Source organism: Macaca fascicularis, chromosome 4 (genome assembly GCF_037993035.2).
Source record: "Macaca fascicularis isolate 582-1 chromosome 4, T2T-MFA8v1.1".
Taxonomy (NCBI): domain Eukaryota; kingdom Metazoa; phylum Chordata; class Mammalia; order Primates; family Cercopithecidae; genus Macaca; species Macaca fascicularis.
In genome coordinates, this window is record NC_088378.1 from 42,529,627 (window position 1) to 42,545,369 (window position 15,743).

Genomic DNA, 15,743 nt, shown 5'->3' on the forward strand with positions numbered 1-15,743 from the left:
CGACTCCCAACATCCTGCAGCTTGCCGCTGACAACACTGCAACCAGAATTCTGGTCTCCCATCTCATCTTCTGGAATTGTTAATGACAAGACGTCAGTGATACTGCGGTTTTCCGAAATAAGAGACAATTATACTTCCTTCCCCTGTTCAGTGACTTTTTCAGAATAATATAGCACTCCTCCTGCCCCCCAATTCGATACCAATATTTGTTTCAACTAGAAAATGATTTAAAACTGTATAAATGAATATAAGTAATGAAAAATTTCTTGCTTGAATCTTACGTGGCTGGGCATGATGGCTCACTTCTGTAATCCCAGCACTTTGGGAGGCTGAGGCAGGCAGATCACCTAAGGTCAGGAGTTAGTGACCAGCCTAGCCAACATGGCAAAATCCCATCTCTACTAAAAATACAAAAATTAGCTGGGCATGGTGGTGCACACCTGTAGTCCCAGCTACTTGGGAGGCTGAGGCACAAGAATCACTTGAACCCAGGAGGTGGAGGTTGCAGTGAGCCAAGATTACACCACTGCACTCCAGCCCGGGCAACAGAGCAAGACTCTGTCTAAAAAAAAAAAAAAAAAAAATTAAAATACCTTAGCCAGAGACATCTGACCTTTGCCTTTTGTACATCAATTTTACTAAAGTATTCTTTGGGAAGTAGCAAACTAGGCAAATTGTAAACTCAGCTGCAAGTGCTAAACCAGTAGTGTATTTATTAATTTCAAATGTTTATCTTTCCTTCCCTTGTAACCTGTGCCTATTTTTTTAAGTCTATTGAGTTACTAATGACCAATTATAACCCTAAAAATAAGCACCAAACGCCATTAAGATGAAAGAATGGTTATAGATATTAATCAAACATGTCATGTGATGCTCCCTTTATTTCTCTTAGACTTATTTGAATTTTAGTGAAATTGGGGGTGAGTGAGGAGACTTCAGGATCAACCATGAAGTCACCACCTTCAGGCAACAAAGAGCCAATTTGCATTTCTAAATTAACTGGCTAAAGAAACCAAGTCCATCTTTGGCCATGATTTTCCCAGGGTGAGCTTTGTCCCTGTGAACTTCCATAAAGTGGAGGGCAGCTGAAAGGGCATCAAAGGGACAGGTCGCTTCAGTGCTCTTGAGGTCTGAGATCAGAATAGGCCAGCATGTGTGAGCACCAGGAACCCTTAACTTCTCTGGGTCTTGCTTTGCTTATCTACAAAATGGAAAGGGGGACTGACCAGAGGACTGGGAGGCTCCTTCCAGCTCCAGCATTCCAGGGGTCTTTCAGAGGTTGATGGTGAGTGGGCAAAGGCATCTTGCTCATGTGGATGAAATGAACCTGAGTATTAAGCATCTGTCACTGTCATCAGAAGTGTTCCTTGTTCTGTTCCTTTATCCTTCCTCCCCACAGTATATTCTCTGGAGCACAACAGGTAGGAGAGAAAGCCCCAACTAAATCATAAGGCCATTTGAGATTTATAAAATTGTATCTGTGTTCCATTCCACTTCAATTAAAATGTACCCCTCCCTCCACAGACACCTGTAACTTCCACATTGAGGGGCAGGTACATTGAGATATGAATACTTTACATGAATATGTTCATTTCATTCCCATGTAAACAGATATTATGGTCTTTATAGATGAGAAAACAAGATCAAAATGTTCAAGAAACAAATAATATTAAACTCAAATAACCTATGCCTAGTATGTAACAGAGTCAGGACTGGAATTTAGATGTGACTCAAGTACTTCACATGACACCTGGACTTCTCCTGTTAGAAAGCAGGAACATGGCTGGGTGTGGAGGCTCACGCCTGTAATGCCAGCACTTTGGGAGGCTGAGGCAGGAGGACGGCTTGAGCCCAGGAGTGTAAAACCAGACTAGGCAACATGGCAAAACCCCATCTCTACAAAAAATATAAAAACTAGCTGGGCACGGTGGTGTATGTCTGTAGTCCCAGCTACTCAGGGGGCTGAAGTGGGAGGATGGATTGGGTCCGGGAAGTCAAGGCTGCAGTGAGCCATGATCATACCACTGCACTCCAGCCTGGGCAACAGAGCAAGACCCTGTCTCAAAAAAAAAAAAAAGAAAAAAGAAAAAAAGAAAAAAGAAAAGCAAGCAAGCAGGAATAGGAAGCTTCTGAAGTTTAGGTCACATTTTGACCTAAGTAATGGTTATATAGGTGTTCACTCTATTTCTTAAGCCGTAGACGTTTTTATGTACCTCTCTGTGTTATATGTCATATTTTTTTAAAAGTTACAGAAAAAAAAGATGAAGAATTCAATGTGGTTAGCACCAGGTAGGCAAAGCAGATGTCCATCTTGGGCCTGTCTGAGGTAGTGAGCAGATGCATCATGCCGTCAGGGGGAGCTCTCAATCAACGTCCACAGGCCGTTCCTGCAAAGGCACCTCCTAGACAGTCCTGGGAAAGCGCCACAGGACCTTCAAGTGGAGAACCGATAGCGAAAGACAAGGGGTATCTGCGATATCTCAGGGACGCATGTGCTCTAGGCAGATAAATAAGACAGACAAGCAACCTCATCAAATCCAGAGGAGGCCCACAATCTCTCCCAAGACAAACATACTTGTCTACGCCAAAAGGGAGCAAGGAGGCTTCATGACAACTAAGGGTGGATGCAGACCCTCAAAGTCTGCTGTCGGTAACTGTAGAGTGGCTGGAACAACTTGGAAATCTAGTTCGTAATTTTAGGAAAGGTAAATCATTCTTTTTTTTTTTTTTTTGAGACAGAGTCTCACTTTGTCACCAGGCTGGAGTGCAGTGGCACGATCTTGGCCCACTGCAGCCTCTGCCTCCCAGGTTCAAGCGATTTTCCTGCCTCAGCGTCCTGAGTAGGCTGGGACTACAAGCATGTGCCACCACACCTGGCTAATTTTTGTATTTTTAGTAGAGATGGGTTTCACCGTGTTGGCCAGGATGGTCTCGATCTCCTGACCTCGTGATCCTCCTGCCGTGGCCTCCCAAAGTGCTGTGATTACAGGCATGAGCCACTGCGCCCGGCCAGTAAATAATTCTTTAATGTTAAACAGGTCGATGTGTGCACAATTGTTTTTAATCACTTGGTGTAAGTAGTTATTTTTTCACATTGTGTCATAAATTCTCAACTCCTATCCTTTCAGGTATAATAAATATAGCCCTCTGACTTTGAATGACATAGGCCAGATTCAACACTCCTCCTTGTGCTCACACTTTTAATTCTAGAGCCATAGAGCATGCTGACCTGCTAAAATGCATTTCTTCAGGGAAGAGCTGTGACTAGAGAACATTTCTGATGCCAACAACAGCTGCTCTGTGAACTAATTCAGGCAGGAGCATACACAGAGACAGTAACTAAAGTGCCTGTTAAACACACTGTGAGAAATTATGTTTATCTCCCTCCCAAGTTGGGCTTTTGGGGGATGGAGCCTTAAAAGTGACATGTCTTTATTTCAGCTTTTAATATGCTCAGAGTTGTCAAATGAGGTCTACAGGTGACAAAAAAGCAAAATCTGAAGGTCTCATTCAGCTTACTCCTATCTCTTGATTTCTTTTCTACTTAGTTGTAGCCCTTTCCATAAAGCTAAAAACTCTGCAGATAAATGTTTAGCTAGCTTTAGGTTACTTATCATCACAGCTATCTCCAATGAAGTTCATGAAGGATTCAAACAATGCTGGATGTAAAAAAGGTAGACTTCTTCTGGAAACTCAGTAAGAAGCTGAGTGAATTCTTCACAGATAATGGGATCCATCTTCAAAAATTTATTTTTTGTTGCTAGCCAGGTGTCTATTGAACCAAATATTAAAATGCCATTTTTAAATCTGGGTAAATGTTGAGTATCTCTTATCCGAAATGCTTAGGACCAGAAATGTTTCAGAGTTTGGATTTTTTCTGATTTTTGAATATTTGCATTATAACTACTGATTGAGAATCCCTAATCCCAAAACCCAAAATGCTCATATGAGTACTTCCTTTGAGCATCATGTCAGTGCTCAAAAAGTTTTGGATTTGGGAGCATTTCAGATTTCTAATTTTCAGATTAGGGATGTTCAACCTGTACATGTTTGTATCTTCATTAGCAGTGAACCATTACCTAAATCTCTAGTGACAAAACAAATCAACAAACAAAACCAAGACATTTAATCTAAGCCTGTGACCATCACATTTTATCAAAGTCTCCAGAGACTCTCCAACTGTAAATATAAAAGGTATCTGCTATATTCAGATCAGAGTAGAGCGAAACTATACATGGACAAGAGCCTGCTTCACATGCCATTTTACACATCTTGAAAGACTATCTCCTCTCTCACGTGAGGATGGGAGCAGGAGGGAGTGGGGGAGTCAGGGGACCTCCCAGGGCTTTTCTTTCTTCTCTGACTGAGCCCTCTCTCCCTGTGTGCACAATGTACCTCAGGCACACCTCCATCACACTACTGTCTGTTTACTACTGTAAGACAGTAAGCCTGCAGCAGCAAACCTCAAGCTCTGCTACAAGCTGCTGCCAAGACAGCAGGCCTGGCTCTTTAAAGTTGAGGACCCAGGAACTTTCATCCGTTCATTTAAACAGTCCTGGCATAGAACCGAACAGATGCTCAATATTGATTAACTTATGTCTATTATCCGCTTTTATGTACTAAGTCAAACTCAGTTTTTTCACCAAACATTTTCCAGTAATTCTGTGGCTTCTTCAGTTAATCTGTTAACTACTAAGGATTTATGCATTATTTTAAAAAGTATATGTTTACATTTCATTATTCATTTATTGATACTCGCCGTGTCATTTCCCTTCACACTTTATGGTTCCCAAGAGTAGACTAGCTCCCCATAAAAACTGACAGACTAATTCATACAATAAGCATTTAATGGCGATGAAAAAGCAATAACCTGTTTAATATTAAAGAATGGCATTCTTTTCTTAAAATTATGGACACAGTAAGAATAGAAGAAGAAACAAAATCGATTACTCATTGTGAATAATTAGCTACCTTTCTATATTTTTAAGTAGAGAATGCTGAGGTTGAATGAACTTAGACTGATAATTTATATAACATCAAATCTTAATAGTGCCACATATTCAGGGACTGATTTTTTAATCTTCACTGAAATGAGGTAATTAATACCTTGTGCTCATGTTGTGTTTATTTCAGGTTGCTAAGATGATACAGGGGAAGAGGTCCATGAAGTTCTGTACATGTGGTTAAAAGTAAATAACTGAGAACAAAAGAACTCAGATAATCTTTCTCATTTCATCCTTCCCAACCACTGTTCATAAGTCTATAATTTATCTAAAATCTCTTACGAAGTTTTAAAATCCAGACTTTAAAGGTTGTGCTCCAGGAATTTTCCAAAGTTATTAATTTTATTAATAGTAAATCCCTTTGATGAACCATTTTAGAGCATTAAAGCAATTATGAAGGCATTTATCTTTTCAAAATCAAATTCAAGTTTAGGCAAAACCAGTGGGGATATATGATATTTCATATAGATGTACTGCATATTCAAAAAGAAAAGCAGAAATGCCTATAAACAGATGTTTAGTTTTTCAAGGGGAGAGAAGTGAAGTCCTGATCTGGAACTTGAAAATACATGAAATAGGGAGTGAAGCACAGTTTCCTGGAGAGTGATCAAAAACAGTTGAGCCTGAATATTCAAACTCACACATACCTTCACGAAAGTGTTTTCTACAAGCCAGACCATGTAGTGCTCTGTTGCTTAGGAGCTGGGCAGAGAAATACTAACCAGGCACTGCCTCAGGGATTTGTCCTGGGAACGGTGCCATTTAACATTCTCATTAGTTATTTGGTGGAGGAAGGTGAGCTATAAGTAGAGAAGTTCCTGGTCACAATTTACTAAAGATAAATCACCAGAAACTAAAGGGATCTAGAAAAAACTCTGGTTGGATTTAGGTACATTAAGGGACCAATATTATGACAGCAACAAAGCTCAAAGCACAACTCCAAGGCCATTTACAAACGAACCAAACAAATGCCATTCTTCTCATTTAAGATTGAAGTCACTAAAGATAGAGGTTACTCAGGCTAAATAAAAAGGAAAACCAACAATGCCCTCATTTCTAAATAGTCCAATAGCAAAGCTATGAGATACAAGATACTGGAAGATACATTAGATAATCTAAGCATTACAAAAGATGAAAGGAACAAAAAATAGAGCCATGATCTGAAATGTCTGCACAGTTCTGTTCAGAACACCAAATCTTTGGTGAACCTATGGATAGCTATTCTTTCTCTCTCCAAGCAGAAATTATCTTTTCTCTTTAATTCCCATACAGTAATTTTTGGTTTGTCTCCTCAGTATTTTCCACATTGTGATTTGCACAAGAGATGCAGGCATAAATTCTTTGAGAGCTAGGACCCTGCCTTTGTACTCTGCAATTCTGCCAGAATAACAGATTCCCAATAAATAAATCATTGTTAAAGGCAGTATAGTGTAGCAGTTAAGAATATGAGCTCCACAGCCTCAGATTGTCCAAGTTTAAATCCTGGTCCTACTGCTAATTAACTTGGAGATCTTGGGCAAGTTTCTAATCGTTGTGCTTCTGTTTTTCCATCTGGGCATAGTAACAGTAAGCAGTAGGATCACTGGGAAAATTAAATGAGGTAATACATTTAGTGGACCTAGAACAGTACCTGGCATTATAGGTAAGTGTTTAATAAATGTTATCAGTCATTGTAGTGGTGGTACATTAAAGAATGAACCACTTCATAAGTGACTGGTAGACAAGATAAAATTATTTATCTAGATTTTCCTTGAATCAATGACAGAATTTCTCCCAAAGTCAAGTCTTCCACAATAGGATAAAATACAGAGCCCCAGTAAAACTAAATTTCAGATAAATAACAAATACTTCTTTGGTATACTAATGTCCCAGATACTGCATGGTAGGAGAAGTCTGGTGGGAGCAGCATCTGGTAGAATAAGAAGTTTGGTTTGTTGTACTAAGAAAGACTCTCTGAATTTTACAAGTCACTCCTTCCTCTTTGAAGAACTACTTTCCTTCTTTGTCACCTTTAGGCTGCCCTCCTTGCCACACATTCACTTTTTAACTTCAACAATATATTGGGCCAGGTGTAGTGGCTCAAGCCTGTAATCCTAGCATGTTGGGAGGATGAGGTGGATCACACGAGGTCAGGAGTTTGAGACCAGCCTGGGCAATGTGGTGAAACCCCATCTCTACTAAAAATACAAAAATTAGCCAGGTGCGGTGATGCACTCTTGTAATCCCAGCTACTCAGAAGGCTGAGGCAGGAGAATTGCTTGAACCTGGGAGGTGGAGGTTACAGTGAGCCAAGATCACGCCACTGCACTCCAGCCTGGGTGACAGAGTGAGACTCCATCTCAATAAGAAAAACAAACCACAATAAATTCAAGTAAAAATGAGAATTTTAAACTAGATATAGGAAAACATTCTTCCTATATTTTCTACTTGACCAAGTATACCTTGCTCATCTGCTGGCAGAACCTAGGCTCAGAGAGCCCAGTTGGGTGCTACACAGTTCTGATAAATCAAACCATTTAGCACATCTTCAAAGTCTATATATAGGTCCTTCTTCCAGCCGGCTTGAACTAAACAGAACAAACAAATGTGTTCAAAAAAACAAATTGGTTTGAATACTTACAATGGTTTTAAAAAGACAGTGGCAAAACTGTCCATGTCAGCAGTGGTTTATTTGGATCAAATTAACACTGGTGGTTTAAACATGCTAAAGTGTTTCTGAGAAGGTGTGGGCTCCTGGAAATAGATTTGCATATCTGCAAATAGGCAAGTTTCTGCAGAGACCAGAACATCTTAGGCATGTGTATTATCCCATTTTCACAGTGCTGAAAAAGATACACCCAAGACTGGATAATTTATAAAGAAAAAGAGGTTTGGTGGACTCAGTTCCACATGGCTGGGGAGGCCGCACAATCATGGCAGAAGGTGAAAGGCATGTCTTATATGGTGGCAAACAAGAGAATTGACAACCAAGCAAAAGGGGTGTCCCCTTATAAAACCATCAGATTTCATGAGACTTATTCACTACCACGAGAACAGTATGGGGGAAACTGCCCCCATGATTCAATTATCTCCCACTGGGTCTCTCCTACAACACATGAGAATTATGGGAGCTACAATTCAAGATGAGATTTGGGTGGGGACACAGCCAAACCATATCAGCATGTATTAGGTTGTATTTATGACATCATATAAAGACACAGCCTACTATACATTCAATAAAAGTAGATCTGGTTTTATAGATAGATATCAAGTTTATACTCTCAGGACCCAATAACCAAGAAAATAAGCTCACAGATGATGCCATCTTACCCCTCAATACTGATTTGAGATTGAGCTTGGCTTGGCGGTGCAGGTCCTCAACGCAGGGGGGTCTTGTGGTGGGAAGGAACACATTCTCCTGCTGGTGCCATGGGGCACTGTAGTGGACTGTCCATCGGCTCTCCTCATCTAGGTTGGAAACCGCTATAGAAAAAAAGATAGAATACATTCATGTGTCAACTTAGGCTTCATTAGCTACAAATTCATTACATCATGATGTGTTTCCATGCCTAACACATCCACGGGTAAGGGCCGGCAAGGGAGCAATGGAGCAAATTCCAAATTAGATTTAATCTTAGATTCCAGCGGTCTTGCCCACAGTGTTTTATTTATAAAGGAAAAGCTGAAAGTGTCCACCCTCCAAACAATGTCTTCATAGAATCATTTGCTCAGTTAACTGCCTCCCAGCATTTCAGGTCCTCCCTTTACTTCAACGTTTGAAAACAATGGACAGAATTGATAGAGACTTCCAATTCCTACTTAACCCCCTCCCACACACACAACAAATATCAGTTACTCAACTGTATAATGCCATTGCAACAGTAAATGTTAGACTGTCCTGACAGAAATGAATTTCCTACCAGGAGGTTTATAAGAAATATTCCCTCTCTACAGCATTATTTACAGAGCATCACTGTTATAAACTCAATTACATTTTTAAAAAATTAAGCGTAAACATTCAATTTACATGTAAATGACATAGCTAATAGATGTGGAGATCATTTGTATTACAAAATTCCCTCTGCATTTCCTGCTTTCACGAAATGCTTTTATATTAAAAATTTTTTAAATTACAATGCAATTGACTCTTCCCAACTCAATCCAATTCAACTAAATTTTCCCAGCACAGGAGAGACCGAGACATTAGAGGATAAAATAACAGATAAAATCCTGAGACTAAGATAAATCTCTATAATAATTTTTCTTTAAATCCCGGAGGCTTGAGACGTCTCTAGTTCATTTTTCCTGACAACACAAGCTAAGTTGGGGCATCAGTGGAGCCCAAAATGAGGCCGACAGCACCAAAACAAATTCATCAACAATGTTTTAATACTTTCTATATGTCTGCCATGTAACCCAGGCATAAGAGAGACTGGAAAGGTATTGGAGAAAGTCCTTGTGCTGAGGCATTTGCTTGAGGTAGCAAGTGTAACCCTTGTAAAGCCAGCAGATACTTGAATTGTGAGTGAGGAGCAAGTCTTCCTGACTCTGATCTATGCTATAGAGTTCACACTGGGTATCCATGTCCCCAGCATAACATGTACCCCGAAACTAGACCATAAAATGAATTCTCAAATAACGTGAGAACACATGCATAAACTATTAAATCCATTTGAGGATATCTAAAATTAACTAAACACACTCTATAGCACAGTTATTAGGGCTACTTTAAAGATCAAATGAACCAATATACATAAAGTACTTAGCTCATGAAATAACTCCGGTAAAACACGGTTGTGGCAGGAACAGTAAAAATTATTCTAATGAGGCCCCAAACTTCCAACCATCATTGTCTCTTGTAAACCTGGGCCACAGGTTAGCGCTCATCTCACATACCATCTTTTCTACAGCTACTAAATTTTACAATCTTATGAATCTCAACAGGATAACTCATTTTCAAAAGGATCCCACCTTCTCCGTAAGTTGCTAAATGAGAAAGTAAACACTGAGAATTAGGTATCAGGTTAAAAACAGAAATGTCCAGTGTGTTTTCTGCTTAGTGTTTGACAAAAGCAGTATGTGCATTCAGCACCTAGTATTTCACATAAACTCTTGTTGAGCAAATGTTTTGCACGGTGCATACAACTATCAATCTTAATACACAAAATCCACAAAGACCTGACTTAACCCTCATTTGTGTTTCAGAATAATCTAGCACTGGGCCAAACTCACCATATGTCCCCCCAAGTGTAGCCAGAGTTCATCAGTGTTTTATGCTCATGTCCATTTATTTTAAAGATTGAGTTACCATACTTCAGAGTAGAAACTATGGAAAATGAAAACTTTTCCTATTTGCCAATTACAAATCAAATCCAAGTAATGGCATTAGTGTCTGCACCATCAGTCGCACCATCAGCCCCACTGCACAGCTACCAACTGGCTCCTATGAGAAAGTCTCTTTCGCTGGTGTTCCTCACTCTCGCCAGGGGCACTTTTAATCTGTCCATCCAAAGCAGCCTTCGGCAAGAAGCTGCGGAAAATCAGCACACCGTGCTGCTCTTCGTAGCTTTCTCCAAAGCCCCTTTTATCAATGCCCCTACCCATGTACATTTATCCAGTTTAAATCACTGGTCCAAAAACTAAACTAAACTAAAATAAAACAACAACTATGTAAAAACAAAGCCAGGTAGTTATAAAAATTATCATTTTCAAGAGAATGAAGAAGCAACTAGATTAAAGAAATGTAAGTCAATGGTAAGCACACAATAAAGCCACACCACAAAAGCTCTGTACCTTACAACAATCACTGATCAGTCTAGACGGTTCGTGCTTGCTCGAGCTCTTAAATACACAACAAAGAGTGCCAGGGAGTTTTAGGGGATTATCTCCACCAGAAACATGTCATACATTACACAGAGGCTCCCTTACCTCAGCTGCATATTTAGCCAAAGAATCAAAAAATCATACACTGGATATTAAGGGAAACATAAATTAAGTACAATAATTTTTCCCCCTCTTCAAAGGACTTCTTTTGAAAAGCACAAAAGAAGTAAATTCACTTAAAACCCCAATCATAAATAAATAAGACATGCTAAGATCACATAATACTGTCCTAGAGTTACAAAAGTCTGAGGTATTTAAACAACCTGGTATAGAGTTTAACTCATGCCTACTATGCTGTTTCACACTCTTAATTTAATCACACAAAGGAACGAAGGACCTAAAACACACACATGGACACACACACACACACACACACGGGCACACAGGGACATACGCACATACGGAAACATACGCACACAACAGGTAGTAGAGAGAAAAGGAACTACTTACTTTTCTTCTTAAAAAGTTTAATTAAAGACTTAATCTTTGCATTAATGAAGACCACCATTTCCAGGGCACCTACATAGAGCTTAGAAATGTAAATCACATTAAAAGCTCAGCCCATGAGGCAGGTGGCAAGCTTCGTCCTGCTCCAGATTCTAACTTTTCTTCCCCCGGTCTCATATCCTTAGACATCTGCCCAGGCTGATGTAACTTTGAGGTTGAGCTTATTGTTAGGCAGTTACAAACCATTAACAGTCCTTGAACCTGAAAAACTCCTACTGAAACCTAATCTTTAAGGCTGAGAGCAGCCAGTGACATCGTGCGCAGAAAGAAAGGGAAAGCCAATCACGGTTCTTATTTGCATGACAGCCACATCAGGCTTTCTGCCTCAGTGCCCATTCATTCAGTTTTCTCTCCAACAGATCAGAAGCTCCCCCTCTCTGAGCCCACAAAAATAGTACAGATTCTCCTCTATGGAAGTCAAGATGAAACAAATGTGTTCCCCATTTCACTAAGCCACTATGAACATCCAGATCTTTTACAGGAGCTGCCAAGTCTGAGAGCAATTCCAGTTAATTCAGGGTATATGAGATTTGAACTGATTTAGGGGGTAAAAAAGCCAAACTATTGTTTCACAACCACGCCCCAGGCTCTGCCTCCCATACCAAAGGAACTTGTACAAGCAGTAAAACTTTAGAATGGAATCTCCAAGGAGCTGCAAATGATGACTTGGTTGCATTTTTGTGCAAATTAGGATGCCCTGTCTTCTCACCCTTCTTTGCCAGTGATTGAGAATCAGCATTGTGTGTTCCAAAGCGTGATGTTATTTGCATCTAGCTGCCACAACAATCAAGGAAAAAAAAAGAAACCACCAAAAAAACACAACTTTCCCACTACAAACGAGAAATTAGATAAAGTACCCTGATCACTTTAATCTTTATTTTAAATGTAATTGTCACCTAAGCTCCTGGTTTTCAGAATTCCATAATCGCCCTTCCCTCACAGTCGTCTCAAACAAACATTATCTGAGTTACTCTTTAACTTGAATATACCATCCAGAGTGCTGGTTCTTTTGCCCATTTGCAATTAACCACAGAGGACTAGGGAAGCACAAGCAGAGATGGAGAAATCAGAAACAGAGTATAAGAAGGCACTGGAAAAACATATTCCAGGGGTAAAGGGATAGGAGAAAAGAAGAATATAGATCAGGAAATACTATGAAAAGGGAAAAAGGAAAAGAAGCTTCCTCACATCTCAGCCCCGTTCCACTTCATGGCCAAACACTTTTGAAACAATTTTGACAACCTCTTATTTCATAGCTTTGGGCCAGACTTATAACTCAATGGAAAAATGTAATAAACCACTAATTCAAAACATTTAGTTTATAACAAAGGCTCTTAGTCAAAGAATAAAATTTATGTAAGGGGCTCTGTCTAGGGAAAGCTTTGAAATGATTCCTTCTCGAGTCTTTCTATGCGCTTTATTTTTTCAACAACAAAACAAAAAACAAATAGAAACATTACCATCTTATCACACATATTATCAGATTTCCAACTTGTGTTCTTTCATTCTATATATAGCTTTATTTTAAAGTAATTAAATTGCCAGATGGCAAATGAGAAACGACTGAGCCTGTAAGTCAGATTATGTGGCTGCCTTAAATTAGCGGGCAAAGTTCCCCTTTGGAAAACAAATTTATCTGCAGAGTGACCTCGCTCTGCTCATTGCATTAGACACAAGGAGAGCTGTGGGCAAAAACCCTCATATGCACAATCCACAAGTGTTTGAGGTTAAGTGTCACCATGCAAATGTCCAGTGAAAAGAGAAATTGTTCTCTTGAGAAACGCTGATGATGTTCAATCCTCCATAGCATGTAGCTTTCCATGTGTTCAACAATGGCATCTGAATATAGATTCATTCCTCAGAAAGATAAATACTGGGCACTGATGCTAACTACTACTCTTTCATTTAGTTGGGATACGTCATTGGACAAAACAGGTGAGATCCCTGCCCTCATGGAGCTTAAATTATTAGACACTAAACTACAATTTTATGGTATATTAGGAGACGAGCGCAATAGACAAAATAAAAAAGTTGAGCAACATAAAAGGGGGGGTTTGAGGGTGGCCAGGCTGCAGTATCGTAGGAGTCAGGGTGGTCCTCATGAAAAGGTGAGATTTGAGCAAAACCTTGAAGGAGGCAATGGCAAGAAAACAAAACTCTGTATAATGAATCTCACTGGCTCTCATTTTAAAGACAGACAGAGACTCCTCAGGCTGTGAGACACATTTCCATCTCCCTGGACCAGAGAAGTGCTCTTTCCTCTCAGAAAATGAACTGTAGGAAGAATCTTGCATGGAGTAATTTCCTTTCTTACTCAATATTAAATGTGATATAAAGTGGCCGCAGTTGTTCCTCTGTATCCATTCCAGGATGCCCCTTGGATACAAAAATCCTTGGATGCTCCAGTCCCTGATATAATAGTATTTGCATGCAACCTATGCACATCTTCCTATATACTTTAAATCATCTCTACGTTACTTATAGTACCTAATACAATGTAAATGCTATGCAAGTAGTTGTTATACTGTATTGGTTTAAAAACATGTATTTTTTTTATTGCTGCATTACTTTTATTGTGGTTTTTTCCTCCAAATATTTTTGCTCCATGGTTGCTTGAATCCGTGGAAGTAGAACTCATGGATATGGAGAGCCAACTGTACTTGGTTACACACAAGGAAGTGGTAAACCTAGGGGGAGAATGCAGGCTTCCATCCCAGCATCCTAGGATGTCTCATCCTCTGTGCATTATTCCACACTGCCATGTAACACCATAAAATCCAGATTTTCAGGAAATAAACCAAATAAACTATCACATTTCTTGCGTTCTATATTAAGTTGTATTTTCAAAGTGCTTATTAATTAGAAAGTTTCCCCAATCAATTGCCAGCTCTTACTTTACATCCTTCATATGAGCATGAGCACAGGGAAACGTTTTCATCATATAATTTGCATGCCTCGATGCTGTGGTTGATGGAAGAGCTGTATTCTTCTGGAAGTGTATTTTTTAATTGTACAATTTATATGTGCAACAGAAAAGATATAAATCCATGGTACTTCCGATGCCAACTTCAGCCATATATGACAGTAGCAAAAAAAAAAAAAAAAAAAAAAAAAAGGTTTTTGTAAAGATAGGGTACTATGTTGCCCAGGCTGTAGTCAAACTCCTGGCCTCAAGCAATCCTCCCACCTCAGCCTCCCAAAGTGTTTGGATTACAGGCAAGGCCCATTGCACAGGGCAAAAAAAGAAAAAGAAATGTTCTAATGAACTAGACTTGAAAAAATTGACACCAATGCATAATAGCGAAAAGCAGCCCCCTCTGGAACCATCCTACCCAGGTTACCAGCCACTTACTAGAAGAGTCACCTCTCCATCCCTCGCTTTGCTCATCTGTAAAATGGGATAACAACAGTGTTTATATCACCAGGTCATGATGAGAACTAAGAGTTATTATTGATAAACTCCTTAGAACAGTACCTGGTATGTAAACATATGTAAGTGTATGTTAAATCAATGAATAAAATCTCAAGAGATAGCTTAGCAGCCTTCTGCTTAATAAAGGGCCATGCTTTCATGCAAGGAAATCAGTGTGGCAGACCCCACAGCTGTCTTTCTACTTGTCTCTGACTTAAACTGCCAACTCCTCGAGTAATTGCTATATACCCCCTGCTTCCAATTTATGTCCACATATTAACTTTTCTATTGTCTAAGATTTTATTTCAGTTTTTAAAAAATTCTCAGTGGTCATCGGTGAATTTCTGATTCCTACTAATGGTGTTTTTCTTTCTCCTCACCTTCCTAATGATCTTCTTAATCATACACCTCCAACCACCCAGCTCTTGATCCTCTTCACTGACACTGCAACACACTAGTTTCTCTCCCACATGTGATGGCTCCTTCTCTGAATTCCAACGAACTCTAACCAAGCTTCAAAGATCTAGTCCATAAGCCTTTGTCCTATACTTATTTCCCCTTGAAACTTGAATGATTTTGTTAGTATAGAGCAGAGGTCAGCAAATTATGATCCTTTGGCCAAATCCAGCCATTAAATGATTTTTTTTAAAGTAAGAGAAGAATTTTTCATAACGTGAAAAGTACATGAAATTCAAATTTCAATGTCCAATAATAAAGCAATGGAATGCCACCACACCTATTTGTTCAAAGATTTGTTTAAACATTGCCTAAGGCTGCTCTGGGGTTGTAACAGCAGGGCTGAGCAGCTACAACTAAGACTGTACGGCTCTCAAAACGGAAAATATTTACTATCTGAACCTTTAAGAGAAAAAGACGGCTGGCCTATGGCTTAAGCTACCGCCTTTAAACATCCTGCTCAACCTTCATTTCTATTTTCTTTCATTTGTCTGCCCTCAGTC

The 15,743-nt window shown here is 39.5% G+C and overlaps 1 protein-coding gene across 12 annotated transcripts in view; it reads right to left on the bottom strand.

Moving 5' to 3' along the window:
- The window catches only part of NHSL1 (NHS like 1), a 234,648-nt gene that overhangs the window by 64,798 nt on the left and 154,107 nt on the right, over positions 1-15,743 (bottom strand). For 10 of the 12 annotated variants that reach the window (XM_074037121.1, XM_045391456.3, XM_074037123.1 and 7 more), the window contains exon 2: positions 8,313-8,465. In XM_074037121.1, the coding sequence (XP_073893222.1) occupies positions 8,313-8,465 (153 nt within the window). Of the gene's footprint in view, positions 1-8,312; positions 8,466-11,315; positions 11,576-15,743 lie in introns of those variants that run through there. The other 2 variants (XM_074037120.1, XM_065543461.1) reach the window with 1 other exon arrangement.